At 45.1% G+C, this 16,334-nt stretch overlaps 2 protein-coding genes across 2 annotated transcripts in view; one reads left to right on the forward strand and one right to left on the reverse strand.

Moving 5' to 3' along the window:
* The first annotated feature begins 74 nt into the window (after positions 1-74).
* RTP3 (receptor (chemosensory) transporter protein 3) lies at positions 75-3,076 on the forward strand. The gene is made up of 3 exons (XM_012665721.1): positions 75-307; positions 2,401-2,742; positions 2,854-3,076. The coding sequence occupies exons 1-3, from the start codon at positions 153-155 to the stop codon at positions 3,074-3,076; spliced, it is 720 nt and encodes a 239-aa protein (XP_012521175.1). The 5' UTR covers positions 75-152.
* A 12,329-nt stretch (positions 3,077-15,405) lies between these two features.
* The window catches only part of LRRC2 (leucine rich repeat containing 2), a 60,341-nt gene continuing 59,412 nt past the window's right edge, over positions 15,406-16,334 (reverse strand). Inside the window, exon 9 of the mRNA XM_012637649.1 lies at positions 15,406-15,455. Coding sequence (XP_012493103.1) covers positions 15,406-15,455 — 50 coding nt within the window. The remainder of the gene's footprint in view (positions 15,456-16,334) is intronic.

Consider the following 16,334-nt stretch of genomic DNA (forward strand, 5'->3'; position numbering starts at 1 on the left):
GGCAGAGACCTAGTCCGTGGGCCTAGTCCAGGCCCTCAAAGGGAGAGCAGGGCTGAGCCCTCACTCTCTGAAGCGAAAAACCTCATCTCCCTCTACAGGCCTGCCAGGGCCTGGGAGAGCTCGACCTGCCCAGGTGCACCACAGCGGCGGAGATGGCTCCAGACACCGAGGTGTGGAAGCAGGTGTTTCAGGAATTAATCCAGGAGGTGAAGCCATGGCACAGATGGACCCTGACACCAGACAAGGGCCTTCTTCCCAATGTCCTGAAGCCAGGATGGATGCAATACCAGCAGTGGGCCTTCGCCAGGTGAGGGGGGAATGCAATGGTACATGTTCCAGAAAGTCTTACTGATTTCTTACTACGTATACTGATTACTTTTCTTGTTCCATTCCATGATTGCAAATGGAAGACTATAAGAAGTAAGCTGCCTATCATCCAAGAAGTTTTAACTTCATTAAATTACAATGAACCCCCAAACAATAGCAGGCCTGGACACCAGTTCGGGCTAATGCCTAGATACGGAGAAAGCAGGCTGCGGGGATGAAACTGCGGCGGTAGAGGCACTGGACAGCGAGGAAAGGGGAAGGGGAGGAAGGGCAGCTATTTCACTCGGGTAGCACATGCGCTCCCACAGCCTTGGAAGACTCGTGGGTCCACTACAGATCCCCTGGGGGGAGAGGCCCACCGCGCAGAGGAGACCCCCCAGGGAGAGGCCAGAAGAGCAGGGCGGCTGAGCAACACACAGCAATCTCGCCCCTCTCTGCCCTCAGCTGATAGAATCTTTTCTAAATAGGACTCAGAGATCATCCAAAGTCTTGCCCTCCCTTGTCCCCACTGGGAAAGTGCAGTCCCAGGGCCCGGAGGCAGAGGGTGTGGGGATTGCCCTCGGAGAGCAGAGGGTGGAGTCCTGGGACTCTTTGCTGCCTGCTGCCCTCTCTCTGGAGTCTGGGCAGAGGAGTCAGAGCTGTCCTCATGGCCTGCGGCTTTCCCAGGCCAGGAGCTGGCATCAGGAGCATTGGAGCAAAGTCTCGGCCATTTACTCGTGAGAACTTTGGGCTCTGAGCCAGCACAGGAGCAGAGCACCATGACCCAGGGGAGGGCGGCAGACTTTGGCTCAGAACACAGCCCAGGCCCCTCGGACTGCCAGTGAGTCCCAGCAAGGGCCTCTCACGGTGGACGAAGCTTCTTGGCCTCTTCCCCTTGTCCCATCCTCATGTTCAGCCTGTGCGGTGAGGCCAGAACCAAGATCCAGGAGGGAGACCTGGACCGACTCATTCTTCCCAGGCCCCTCCCAGTCACATCCCGACTTCAGGTGCCCTGCATCAAACCGGGCAAGGCTAGGCTCAGCTACAGTAACAAGTGCACCTGGAAATACCAGGGATTTAAGCCAACACGTGGCTCCCGAGGTCACTGGGGCAGAGGAGGAGAGAGCTGGAATGTCTTACATGGGCTGCTGTGGTCAGATCTGGAAGGAGCACATATCACTGCCGGTCTCATTTCATTGGCCAGCTGGCCCCGTGGCCCCAACCTGACTGCTTGGGGGCTGGGGAGTGGGAGGGAGCACATGGGTAATGTGGCGACCATTAAATGTCTCTGCCACACGGCAGTCCTCTGCCTCTCTCATGATTTCTATCCTGGGTGCAGCCGTGTGCTTCCTGCCGTCTTCTCTCTTTACCTGTCCTAACGTGTATTGTTCAAATATCTTAGCTCAGAAATTTGCCCTCCTCCCTGCTGAGACAAGGTGTCATTCTCTTACACCCTGTCTGAGGCCAGTGGCACTGAGAATATGAAGCTTTCCAGGCTACCTTAAGCAAAAGAATTGGGATGGAGGGGGAGAGAGAGAAGAGGGAACTGGACACTGGCTCTCCCTGTGACACTGCAGACCAGGGCCCTGGGCAGCCAAGGGCGAGGCGAGGCTTCACTCTAGGACCCTGACCTGTGGGTCTGTGACTTAACACCCACTTGTGTCCATCTGTGGATTTCAGTTCCGGGTTCTGAACTGATCTGGCTGCCGTTGCAGCTGTAGCCTTTGACCCATTTAAGTTTACATTAGAAGCAACCTTGGTTTGGGGTCCTGTTACCCACACTGGGTCTCTGGGCATGACGAGACTTCAGAGTGGCCTCACCTCTCAAATGAGCATGTTGGACTTAGTAGACACCCAAGGTCCCTCCCAACCCTGACGGCTCGTGATTTGTTATTTTCACGGCAGACACCTGTGGGAAACAGACGTGTCTGTGACACAGTGGAGATGGGAATGAAGGCTCAGGAAGTTTCTCCACCGCTAATCCACAGCCCAATCAAGTCTCTGTGCTGCTGGCAGCTCCTTCCCCCCTCCAGCCTCAGCCCATGACTTGGCCACATGGCGCCACGCTGAGGCTCTTGTCCTCTGTGTCCGCAGGTTCCAGTGTTCCTCCTGCTCTCGCAGTTGGGCCTCCGCCCAAGTTCAGGTCCTCTTCCACATGCATTGGAGTGCGGAGAAGTCCAGGGGCCAGGTGAAGATGAGGGTGTTTGCTCAGAGATGTAAGAAGTGCTCCCAGCCTCCGTTTGAGGTTCCTCAGTTCACACAAGAGAACATCTCAAGGACCCTGAACAACTTGGTGTTCCGAATTCTGAAAAAATGCTACAGAGAAGGATTTAAATCGATGCAGGAGATTCCTATGATCAAGGAAATCTCTCCTGAAGGGCCACACGACAGTGACAACTGCGAGGCATGTCTGCAGGGATTTTGTGCTCGGAGGGCGTTAGGCCCTGCCGTGCAGTCACCAATGTCCCCATCACTGCCCCTCCCCTCTGAGGACACCGGGCCGGAAACAGGAAGGGCATGGCCCTTGGTGTCCTCCCTGTTTGCGAGGCCCACGCAGGCGATGAGCCTCCCCGCTTCTTGGATCCCAGGAGCAGACACCACTTGCCAGGTGGAGAGGGAAGTCGAGATCTGCCCCTCAAGTGAGCACTTCTATTCCTACACACCCCGGAACCACACGCGTAGGAACATCAGCATCTGCTGCTGTTTCCTCCTCCTAATTGTGGTGGTGGTGGTGATTGTCCTAAAAACCGTAGGAGCCTTGAAAACATGATGCTGAGTAAAAAAAAATCAGACACAAAAAGCCACATACCGTATGAGTCCATTTATGTAAATGTGCAGAACAGGTAAATCCATAGAGACAGGAGGTGGCTACCAGGGGCTGGGGGGAGGGGAATGGGAGGCAACTACTCAGGCGGGTTTGGGGGGTGGGGGATGGTGAATGAGATAGTGGCGGTGGCTGCACAGCACTGTCACTGTCAGCGCACTGGATGCCATTGAATTCCTCACTTTAAAAAGGTTAATTTTATTATATGGCCTTCACTTTAGTAAAAAAAGACCTTTACAATTTCGCTGAAATGTCGGTGACTCACAAACCGCCCGGAAATCTTTTGAAGCCCGTGTGCCCTCCCGCCAGGAAACCCTGCGCAGACCCTCTGCGGCCAGACTGCGGGGGCATTTGCGCTGCAAACCTGGCTTGGCAAACGGCGGGCTCCACAGGGAGCGCACGCCCGCGAGAGGGAAGGCAGGACAAGCCACCATGTCTGTCTGTTTAAAGAGAATTAGCACAAGGTGTCGCTTTATCAACACTGCACTCACGGCCAACAGCGCTGTAACTGAGGCCTGCACAGAGCTTACCTAACACCTGTATGTTCCACACAAAGCACGTCTACGGAGCTAGCAGAGTCGGAACTCGCTCACCGACAGGTGAATTCCACAGGAGGGAATTCATCTATTTCCGAGGGATCCACCCGCCAAAACACAAACGCCTCCCGCTAGGCCCCACCTCCGACACTGGGGATCGGCGGGACGGCGGCCACGCGACAACACGCGCCTAGCACCCTTCCGCGCCAACGGCCCATTTCATCCGCTGAAAGCCTCGAGTGACTTGGGCGCTGTTTCCCAGCTGCTCGGAGCACCAGCCCCGAAGCTTCCAGGACTTCCGGTCCAGAGTCTCCCCCGCACCCTCCCTACTTTGCAAATCCTTCCTTACTCTGCCCTGAAGTCGGAAGTCATGGGAGGAACATGGAGAGAGAGGTTGAGGGAAAAGAAAAAGTCAAAAGGGAGGGATTGAGAGGGCTCCTCAAATCTAGGCGATTGTTGAGCCGAGCAAAGCACTGCTGAGAAACGAAGCTGGAGGGGCGCAGCGGGCTCTGCCACAGCCTGAGCCTGCCCGGGGAGGGCTGAACCCAAGGGCAGTAGCTTATTTGGGCGGAAAACCTGGGTTCTCAGTGGGTGGTTTCCACCCAGGTAGGTGCAGCTGGGGGGTGGGGCAGGATGTGCCACTGAGGAGGGGGAGATATCCTTAAAACTCTATTTAATTTCTCTTTAAAATTTACTATTTCTTGTGGCAAGTTTTATCACATATGTTAACATATCAGAAGTATGGTGTGCGTAACTATGTGTATGATGTGTGAATAACAAATGTACACAATTTGGAGTGCATGCTCAATGGTTTCTTTTGTGACCTCATGGTGCCACCAAAAATGCTGGGGAACCCCTGTTCTGAAGGACTAAGCCTGGAAGTCTGTGGATGGATTCTCCCCAGGACTCTGAACCTAAAATGGCCTTTTGAAAGTGTTCTGTTCTGAGTAATGGGAATGATTTTAAGACTCCTCACATTTTTTATCTAGAAATGTGAATCCTTCAATTTATTTAGAGGAAATGAAAGCAATAACTTCTTTCACTCCCCCCCATCCTCATCCTCCCCCGTCTGCCCCTCCCCATTGACTGAGTTGCCGGTTGCCGGCACCCTGGCCTTCCCTCCTTCTGGAGTGCTGTCCTGGCTGGTCACATCTCCCGCCTGCCCCCTGAAACCACACACGATCCTGCCATTTCCTTCCCACTCCTAGGCTTTTGCTCACAAATTCCCTCTGCCTCTGCTTAGCTACGTCATGTTCATCTTCAAGCCCCCACCAAGGGGCAATATCCCTGTGGTGTCTCCTTTCATGCCCTGGTAAGAATTTCATTCCTCTAGTGCCATTTTCGTCTGGGTAGCACCTATTACAGTCCACCCAGTTCTAGTGCCGACTGGCTTCCCTGGTGAACCAGGAGTGTCTGGGGTAGGACCCGGTTCCCTGCACCTCTCTCTGCTTCCTAACCCGGGGGGAGCCATCGAACAGCCCCTGCGAGCTGAGAGGACAAGGGCCACATGGCTGAATGCGCCTGCCACGTCTGCACTGAAAGCTGGGCTCCCTGCACACGGTTTGGTTGTGAACAGCTTCGAAGTGAAAAATGGTGCTTCCCACATCACCCATTTGTCATTTCTCTCCTCATTCGTATTAATGTGTAATCCTAACTCACTCTATAGCAAAGAACACGCTGATTCTGAAATTGAAAAAATGTGTGTTTCATAAGTGACCAAGACTTGATCAACAAGTCATGAACAAATGACCCTGGGTGAGCCTGGCCTCAGCAGACGTCACCACCGCTGCGATTGACACACAGGGCGCTGGTGAGGGACAGGCAGCTCTGCAGAGCTAGGCGGCGGGTGGGGGGCAGGACCCGCTGGCTCAGGGCTGAGAGGTACCCTCAGGACAGAGTCCCTTGGCTTGCAGAGGGGTGAGGGCAGCAGAGTGGGCGGTTTGTGGGTCAAGAAGGATCCTGTCAAGGCTTGGGTTTAGACACAGTTAGGACCTACCTGAAGTTGGGCCCCGATTGACATTTGCCCTCACTCCTAGGTTGTGTAGTCCATGCTCTGGGGGCTGTTCATCCTAGGGTGAGTTTTTCATCCCCCCACTCCACTCCTTCCCTACCCCCAATCTCACTGGGCTCTAACTCCAACTTCTGACTTCCCAGCACTGTGTGGCTGCTGAAATTCCTGAGCAGGCCTTTAGCCTCGCAGCTGCTGGGTTGTATTTTTTTTTTTTTTCCTTTGGAACAGCACCCTGTGCATGCACATCTTGGGAATCAGCCAATTGGTTTGAGGAAAAATTGAATGCAGAATTTTAGGCCTCTTCTATTCTGTTCCCTTCTTTCTTTCCGGGATTTTTCCTTCAAATTCCAGGTGCTTAGACAGCCTCACATTCTGACTTCTGTCTCCTCAATCAAGTGAAATGATTTATTTCATTGCTTTATTGCATTGCTTTATTTCCTGGGCTGCAATTTAGGCACTGTCCCCTAGTAAAACTGGGGTACATGGGGCTCACCCCAGCATGTCCTTCCTCCCGAGGACCAGCTCCTCGTGGCATGTCCATGTTGGTTGCTCTCCAGTGCTTTCTAGCATTTGTCTTCTGATTTTTGCCCAGTTTTTATAGCTATTCTGGGGGACAGGATTGGTCCAATCTTAGCTACTCTGCAATGGCCAGAACCAGAAAGACTTTTGCAAGTTGTTACTGCAAACTTACAATAGAGTTGTCAGATTTCTCACCTGTGGTCAAGGCTTCTGTCTTCTAACACAAGAGTAGAAGTGAACACTGAGCCAGCCAGCTTCGAACATCTCCTAGTGCTGTCTAATAGAGATGTAGACTGTCAGTCACATATGTAAGTTCAAGATTTTCAGTGGCCACATTTTAAAAGTAAGTAAAAGCAAGTGAAACTAATTTTTATAACCCATTTTATTTACCCCAATGTATGCAAAATATTATCATTTTCACATGTAATCAACATCAAAATTCTGAATGATTTTCTTCTTCTCATACTAAGTCCTTGAAATAGAGTATGCATTTCTATGCTTACAACACAATTTGGATGTTACATTTTTATGGGAAATACTTGATCTGTGTTTAGAATTCAGAAAATTTACGATTGAAAAATTAGGTTCACACGTGCAAGTTGTTCATACATAATTAAAGTTGTCCAATAGCTGAATAGAGAATCCATTTTAAAATTTAAATTTAAAGGAATTTAAATAAAATTAAATATAGTTTCTCAATCACCCTAGCCACATTTCAATTGCTTATTAGCCATGAGTGGCTAGTGGCTACCACAGATCTGGGTCACTTGAATGAAAGAGAACTTTGCATTTGTGGGCTCCCAGGAAATCCCCAGGCCATCCATATCTGACTGCCTGTGACTGTCTTCTCTGGCCCTGTGGTTGCCAAACCCCCAGCCAGATTTTCCTCATCATTCATTGTGATTAACTTCTAAACACTTTATACTATAGATACTGGTGTGTGAGAATGTGTGTGTGTGTGTGTGTGTGTGTCTGTGTGTGTGTGTCTGCTAACCTTTCTTCTATACCCTGTGGGCAGTTGCACACATCCCAGAGGCAGGCAATTAGCATTCGTTAGCACCTAATTGGAATCCTTACTCAAGGCAGCTGTAGTAGGTTTCAAATATTTCTGCAAGAAGGTGATTGTTAACTAGATAAAAGATATTAAAAATGACTTTTTGCTGGTGAAATAAGTGATGTTCACCATATGTGATTATTCAGGTATCTCTCCCCTCACCATGAACGGAGTATAAGAATCTGAAGTGCCCAGTGGCCCTACACTTTGAGAAGAACGCCCTAGGTTTAAAACCCCATCCCTGTGTTCCCCACTAAACAGAGCATACGGTGGCCTGACACGGTGTTCCCACCATCAGAACACAGTCCTGTCTGCCTGGGGGGTATACGCAGGAGCATGTCTGGGCCACCTGAACACCCGAAGGCTCACAGACCAGGTGGCAGGACCAGGACCTGCTTGCCAATGACTGATGACTGCCTTGGCAGAATCCAGTCTTTGCTCCTTGGTAGCAATGTTTGGGGGAAGGCAGCCAACACTTGCTGATGAGCACAGGGAGACCTGGTTAGTGGGGATGGCCTGACTGGCTTGGGTGAGTCTAGATGCTGTTTACTGGGTTGTGTTTTCTTGAACTTGTGGAGGTAACAAAATATATTAATAACAACACAGGGCTAGAAACAGTTCAAGTTTAATGTAGGAAATGATCTTTCCTTAAAAATAACCTGGCCATTAGTCCTCAAGGAATTGCCCATGGAGTTTCTCCTCAAAAATCTTTTATCCTTACGTCACTCACATCTCCTTTAGTTGCAAGATTTTCCTTCTTCCTACAGGCTCAGATATCACTTCCCAAATTCATGTTATATGTGGCTCAGAATAGCCGTCTATATTAATCACAGTTCTCAGAGAAACAAAAGCAATAGGGTATACAGATGCTCCTTAACCTACAATGGGATTATGTCCCAATAAACTAAACATAAATTAAAAATATCATAAGTCAAAAATGCATTTAATACATCCAACCTACTGAATGTCATAGCTTAGCTTAGCCTAGCCTACCTTAAACGTGCTCAGAACAACACGGGGAGAGAATATCATACCACAAATCACTAGCCTAGGAAAAGATCAAAATTCAGATTTTGAAGTATGGTTTCTACTGAATGCATATCACTTTTGCATCATTGAAAGGTCAAAAATTTGTAAGTAGAACCATCATAAGTCAGGGACCATCTGTATGTAGACTTATAAGAGGGGATTTACTATACAAATGAGTTCATGTGATTATAGAGGCCGAGAACTCCCACAGCCTGCCATCAGCAAGCTGGAGAACCAGGAAAGCCAGTGGTGTGATTCAGTCTGAGTCTGAAGGCCTGAGAACCGAGGGGGGTGGGAAACAGGGCAATTGTGAGTCCCAAAGTCCAAAGGCAGGAGGGCGGGAGAAGATGGATGTCCCAGCTCCAGCAGAGAGCAAATTCACTCTTCTTCCACCATTTCGTTCTATCTGGGCATTTACGTGATGTCTGCCCTCATTGGTGAGGGTTATCTTCTTTACTCAATCTACTCATTCAAATGCAAATCTGCCAGGAAACACTCACAGACACATCCAGAAATAATGTTTTACCAGCCATCTGAGCACCCCGTAGCCCAGTTAAGTTGACACCTAAAATTGACCATCGCACCTTCCTAGACTTACTTTCCCAGCTCGAGCATAACTAGGTCCTAAGCTTGTCTTTCTTTTTCTTTTCTTTTTTTTTTTTTTTTGAGACAGAGTCTCACTGTGTTGCCCGGGCTAGAGTGCCGTGGCATCAGCCTAGCTCACAGCAACCTCAGACTCCTGGGCTCGAGTGATCCTCCTGCCTCAGCCTCCCCAGTAGCTGGGACTACAGACATGCGCCACCATGCCCGGCTAATTTTTTGTATATGTTTTTAGTTGTCTGGTTAATTTCTTTCTATTTTTTAGTAGAAACGGTGTCTTGCTCTTGCTCAGGCTGGTTTCAAACTCCTGAGCTCAAACAATCTGCCCGCCTCGGCCTCCCAGAGTGCTAGGATTACAGGCGTGAGCCACCGCACCCAGCCAGCTTGTCTTTCATCTCCTCAAACTCACTAACAGGGAAAGAACTAGCAGGTGCTTTCACAATTTTTACTGTTCTTCTCAGAGTTTTCCAGGCTATTTTGCTTGTTTATTCTCTGACATATATTTTAGAATCAACTTGTCTAGTTCTAGATTTAAAAAAAGAAAGAAATTTAAAGAAAAAGAAAGCCTACTGGTATTTGATTGTGATCACATTAAATTTATAGATTAATGTAGGGAAAATTGGAGTTTTTATTATGCTGAATCTTCCTATTCAAGAATATGGTATATCATTCCCTTCGTAAAAGGCTTTTATGTCCCTCATATGTGTTTTAACATCTTCCATCTATGGGTTTTTGTATATATATTATCAGGAATTTCTATATATTATAAATTGGTTTCTCTCATTATATCTTCTAGCTACTTTTACTATGTGTGAAGGCTTTTGGTTTTTATATATTTTGTATCCCACTATCTTCCTGATGTCTATTACTTTTTGTCATAATGTTTCACTGATTCTCTTGGGTTTCCCAGGTGGGCAATCACATCATCTGCAAAATGTGTTCATTTTAACTGCTTTCTTTAGTATACTAACTTTAGTATCTCTATTTTTTTCTTTCTTTTCTCTAATTGTGTAGTAGTAGTGGGGATTTTAGAGGGGATGTCTCCAATTTTTCCTCATTAAGTACAATGCTGACTTTGAATGTGCTCATCAATTTCTATTTCATTAAGTATTTTAAAATCAAGAGTGGGCCTTCAAGACCATTGGAACAAAATGCAAAGTCCATAAATAGATTCATATGCAAATTTAGTATACAATGAAGGCATCATCTCACATTTGTGTGGAAAGAGTAGACTTTTTAGTAAGTGTTTTTAGTATAACCTGATAGCCATATGGTAAAATATAAAGTTAGAACTATTCCTCAGCCATATGCCAGGATAGATTCCAAATGAATTAGGGATTTAAATGTAAATAATAAAACCTTACAAGTATTAGAAAAAAAATGGGTGAATTCCCTTGTGGTATGGCAGCCCCAAGAATGCCTATGTCCTAATCCCAGAACCTGTGAATGTGTTACCTTACATGGCACAAAGGACTTTGCAGATGTCATTAAGGTTAAGGACATTGAGCTAGATTATCCTGGATTATCCAGCGGGACCCAATATAATCACATGAGTCCTTAAAAGTGGACACTCCTTCCTGGCTCTAGTGGGAGAGATGTGAGAAAGAAGGGTCAGAGAGATGCAATGTTGCTGGCCTTGGACATGGCCAGAGGCGGCCAGCAGACCAAAAGCATGGGGGTTGCCCCCCAAAGCTGGAAAAGCCAAGAAAACAGATTTTCTCCTAGAACCTCTAGAAAGGAACAGCCCTGCTGACACCTTGACTTTAGCCCAGTGAGAACTGTACTGGACTTCTTTTTTTTTTTTTTTTTTTGAGACAGAGTCTCACTCTGTTGCCCTGCCTAGAGTGAGTGCCGTGGCATCAGCCTAGCTCACAGCAACCTCAAACTCCTGGTCTCAAGCGATCCTTCTGTCTCAGCCTCCTGAGTAGCTGGGACTACAGACATGCGCCACCATGCCCAGCTAATTTATATATATTATATATATTTTTAGTTGTCCAGATTATTTCTTTCTATTTTTTAGTAGAGACAGGGTCTCGCTCTTGCTCAGGCTGGTCTCGAACTCCTGACCTTGAGCAATCCACCCGCCTCGGCCTCCCAGAGTGCTAGGATTATAGGCATGAGCCACCGTGCCCAGCCTGTACTGGACTTCTGACCTACAGAATTGTAAGAATAAATTTGTGTTGTTGTAAGCCACTACATTATGGTTATTTGTTACAGCAGTAACTACAAATTAATACATCTTAGTTTCTCTGCCTGTAAAGCAAAGGGACCGTCTCTTGGCCCTACCCTGAGTCACAGTCTAAGCTTCTGACTGCCCTTTCCTAAATTCTTATTCAGTAGGGATGTTGGAAATAGTGGCACAGGTCAGGGAGTCATAGAGGGCACACCCCCAAAACCCAAGTGGGGAGGACAGAGAGCTGGATTGAGGACCTTTGGTCCAGCAAATTGCATTGAACAAATGTCTGGTTACTAGAAACTTCAGAGATAGATGTAGGAACTTTAGAAGATTAACATAATCCTCTGGGAAGGAGTGTTATTTTAATTTGTCAGCATAAATTACTAAATATGTAGCCTGCCATGTGTCCCCTCTCAGCCCCAGGGAATTTGGCTTCTGCAAGATTCTAATGACTTAAATTGTGATGCCACCATAATTATAGTGTTATTAATATTTAATGACCATATTGTCCTCTGTTCTATAATGAAAGTATTTTAAAAGTAAAACTGGCAAAGGTAAAGAAGAGAAATTAGCCCTAAAGTATTATCACTTGGCTAACTAGAGAACTGAAACTTAACACAAGGTCTCAAAGAGCTTTGGTTCACATGGAATGTGTTTGTAAACCAGGCTCAACATTTGATTTGACAAAAGAAAGAAAATGCAATTTCTTAAAATGGTGGTAAAAAATACATAACATAAACCATTAACCATTTTTAAGTGTTAGGTTCAGCCATGTAAGTACATTCACATTGTTGTGAACCAGATCTTCAGAACTTTTTAATCTTGAAGAACTAAAACTTTATACCCATTAAAAACCAACTCCCTATTCCCTCCTCCCCGCAGCCCCTGGTAACCACCATTCTATTTTCTGTCTCCATGAATTTGACTACATTAGATACCTCAAATAAGTAGAATCATACGGTATTTGTCTTTCTGTGGCTAGCTTATTTCACTTAACCTAATGTCCTCAAGCTTCATCCATGTTGTAGCACATGTCAGAATTTCCCTTCTTTAAGGCTAAATAGTATTCTATTGTATGTATTATTATATATCGCATTTTGTTTATCCACTCATCCATTGATGGACATTTTGGTTGTTTCCACTTCTTGGCTATTGTGAATAGTGCTGCCATGAACATGATTGTACAAATATCTCTTTGAGACCCTGCTTTCAATTCTTTTATACATATACCCAGAAATGGGATTACTGGATCACATGGTGGTTCAATTTTTAATTTTTTGAGAAACTATTATATCGTTTCATCCATGGTGATGAAACCATTTTACAATCCCACAAACAATGTACAAGTGTTCCAATTTCTCCACATACTCACCAACACGTATTTTGAGCTTTTGTTTGTTTTATCATAGCCCTACTAATGGGTATGAAGTGATTATCTTGTAGTGGTTTTGATCTGCATTACTAGAAAATGTCATTTTTATGAGGCAAGTTCATATTTTCAAGGCAATGTCACAAATCATATTTCCGTATCTCAGCACAGAGATAGCCATTGAGAACACAGCAGAAATTTGTGGATAAATTCTGCATAGACTTGCTGTTCATTTTCAAACATTTGAGCACAGTCTATATCTGTATTAGGCAAACTCTAGCAACTTAAAATCTAATAGTGGGGACAAGATAGATACAAACACATGCCAGTTAGTAAGAGAGACAAGCATTTTCCACTCACATTACTTTAATGTTCATACATATATTCTATTTTCCAAATTACATATCAGTCCATATGCATCACGTAAATTTTTCAAATCTCTAATATTTCCACTAAGATGCATATTCTACTTTAGAATCTTTCTGCATTTTTACATTTATATGAATAAATTAAATAGTATCTCTACAAATATTCAAATAATATATATATTTTGGGTTATTATGTAATATGAAATAATTACGTATCAATGCAGTATTCTTTCCATTTATTTATATGTGACACTGAAACAAGGTTTTTACACAAAAGACTGTTTTTATTTTAATAAAATTTACATGAATTATGGACAGTCTATTTGTGTGGAAGCCCCCACTTACCCCCTTTTCAGATATATTTTCCATTTGGCTATATATAACATATACCTTGGCATGAAATAAAATTCCAAAATCATTCAGGTAGTACAATTAAAGAATTTGAATTATATTTTTAAAGTGTTAAAAAGAAAAAGATAATTTTTTAAGGTTCAATTAAAGTGATTTCTTATTTTCCTACTCTTCATCCTTTAACCTACTTCCCAGAGTTTGTTTTAAGTTGAAGCAATTCTCTACTGAAGCATTACCATGTGGTTTTAGAATATTCTGCCTGTTCTACATCTGTTGAGAATAAAATGTTTAGATGTATCATTAAGCTCATCAAGACAAAATATTGGGGCATCAATCATAACCCTTTTAAAATGCATGCCCCTGAGAACAGACTGGTTCTTGAGACAAGAGAAAATAAGTTACCCTTCATTTCTACTGCAGAATAACTTCCAAAAACCCGAACTATGCTGCCCGGTATGGTAACCACATATGCGCAGGGACCCCAGTTTCCCCTGCTTTTTCTCTGTGCTGATCAAGAAACACAGAGGGCCTTGACTGCTCTGTGACCCAGCCAGCTACATGTTTTCCCTGCAGGCTTGAACCCAAGCCCAGGCCTTGAACATTCTCAGGCACTAATAAAGGTGTTTAGGTTGTTGCTGGAAACACTGGAAGATCAATCATGTTGCTAAACACATAGAAGCCAGCCCCGCCCCCAGCCAAATTCCTTAAACCATCATGTGAACTCTGAACCCAACCCCTTCACTGGGGATGTGCTTCGGTAGAACATCCCTTGTCTCACTATCCATCACAAGGAGCTACAGCCCATTCTGTAGGTAAGTCCCCCTAATAAATGTCTGGACTGATCACCCTGGCATTTAGTGCTTCTTTTTCTGGAATCCCTGACAGGGTGCCATCTTGGGACGGTTTGGGACACTCCCTCATGGGAATTACCCTGCTGTCACTTTGGGGGCTACTCCAGCCTCAAGTGTGGCCTGACAAAACAATGTGGCTATTTAAATTTAATTTAAAATTTAGTTCTTCAGTCACAGCAGACACTGTTCAAGTGCTCAAGAACCACATGTCTGGAGGTTGCTGCACTGGACAGCACAGACATGGAACATTCCTGGCACCGTAGGAAGCTGTATGGGGCAGCAAGGCACCGGGGCACAGAGGTGTTGATTCATGTGTAAATATTGACTGTGTGCATATTTTCCTTCTGAGTCACAAAGGCTACTTGTCTGAGCTTATCTTCAACACCACCAGTCACAATCCTGTTTATTTTAGCACAAGACAGTGGTATAAAAATAAGAGATTGTGTACGATCTCTCCAAATCACATAATGTGATCTAAGAGCACAAAGCCCCGTAATGAGTCCCATCCTGGCCAACGACAAATGCCATCCCATGGGCTCCCTCTGGACCGAGGCATCTTTGCCAGGGCACAGTTCTCCTTTGGTAGCCACAAGGAAGCCTTGCTAGGGACTCAGCAGTGTAGATTAGTCCTCTCCGTTACCCTACATGGCCACCTCTAGGGAAGGGGCCCTGAGGGCATTGTTTCTGCTCTTTACTCTGAGGTCAGTCCCAGGACCCCCGAGATGGCCACTCAGGCCAGGATGGCCACCGACGCAGACCATTTAAGGCTTCCCATGAACAGCCAGGCCCACACTTCCTCAACCAGGGCTGCCCACGTACCATCTGAGCATCTCGTGCCCAAAGCATGGGCAGACATTCCAGCCTTTCTACCTTCGAGGACCACATTGTACCTAAAGTCTCTCCTAAGAGCCAACACTTGGCCAAAATATAATTTAAAACATATGGAAATAGCAATCGATATAAGCCCAAGGAAAATTATTATTAGTAAAATTAAAACTCTTTCAAAATAATAAACTCACATCTGACTAGTCCAATATAAATGCTCTTTTCACAATCCCTTTATCCCTTAATTCCTGAAAATAATGCACTCAACTTCAGAATTTGGTCTTTAAGCTATAATTTTAAAAAATAATACATTTTAAAAAATATTAAATATGCACTATTTGGAAACAAGTGTATGCAAATGTACCTGTAAATATCAATATTTAAACCAATTTATCAATTCTCCAGTCCATGGAGGGAGGTATTCATATATTTGAAATCTTAAAATCGTTTTTCTTAACAACTATGATAGTGGTTTCTAGACTTTGTCCTTAAGCACAAGCCATTACTCCTATACGACATGACCCATAACACAAAGATTTAAAGCTCCACAGGATAGTAAGATTTTGCAGTCTTCTGCTGGACGATATCAAAGTTGAAGGCTAAAAGATACTTTGGTGGTATAGCTGGGAACAGATTCTGTAATAAAAAGAAAAAATATGCTGAACCATTCACCATTTCATTATGAAATATAACTACACAGCATGGCCTATTGCAATACACAAATTATCACCACTTCATGTTTTAAGTATAGAGATAGTGCATAGGTGCTAAGTAACACATTTATCACCATTTAAGTCAGCCATCGCAAACGTGTAGTCAAGCTTAAGAAATGTTTAGATCTAAGATACAGTCATTAACTTTCATTCTTTTGCAATCTTTCCAACCAACTCACACAACTACATCAAGATCTCGGAAACTGCATGACCCTGTAGAAATAAAAGCTGACAGAATAGAAACAGATGGACTTGGGATTGTGGATACCAGGTGGAAGGGAGAAGTTCGGACTACTCCTATGCCAAGCCCGATCGTACTAGGTAAACCTCCCAAACTTGTTCTTCCTGCTAGTTAGTGGCCCTCTCTCTCTCTTCCCAGCTAAATCTTGTCAAAGGATGTCTGCATAGCAACAGTCCTCAGGCACAAGGCATCAACGCCACCTGGAAGCTTGTTAGAAATGCACCTTCTCAGCTGTACCCAGACCTGAGGGGCAAAACCCTGATTCTTAAGTTCACTGAAGTTTGAAGACCAGTGAGGGCTTCACATCCCCATCGTTCTTGAGTTGCATGCAGTTGCAGGCCCAGGTGGACTAAACCTGCTTTTTTCCTGATACCCACTGACTCTCTGACTGACTCAGACATTAGTCAAATGAGGAAGGAGAGAAAAGAAGGAAGACACCACAATAAAGAAAGGAAAGCAAACAAATTCTTAAAAATTCAAAGCACATGCCTGACCATATATAGGTAGAACCATAAGAAACTGGCATTTTTATAGGTCAAAACCAGCTGAATATTAGCAACC

This window comes from Propithecus coquereli, unplaced genomic scaffold (assembly GCF_000956105.1).
Source record: "Propithecus coquereli isolate 6110/MARCELLA unplaced genomic scaffold, Pcoq_1.0 Scaffold1, whole genome shotgun sequence".
NCBI classification, from domain to species: domain Eukaryota; kingdom Metazoa; phylum Chordata; class Mammalia; order Primates; family Indriidae; genus Propithecus; species Propithecus coquereli.

Bases quoted from the DNA above. Each gene is read 5' to 3' on its own strand.
- RTP3 (XM_012665721.1), top strand. From the start codon at position 153: ATGGCTCCAGACACCGAGGTGTGGAAGCAGGTGTTTCAGGAATTAATC. The intron at 308-2,400 runs GTGAGGGGGGAA...CTGTGTCCGCAG, and splicing joins CAGCAGTGGGCCTTCGCCAG to GTTCCAGTGTTCCTCCTGCT. The intron at 2,743-2,853 runs GTTAGGCCCTGC...CCTGTTTGCGAG, and splicing joins GGATTTTGTGCTCGGAGGGC to GCCCACGCAGGCGATGAGCC.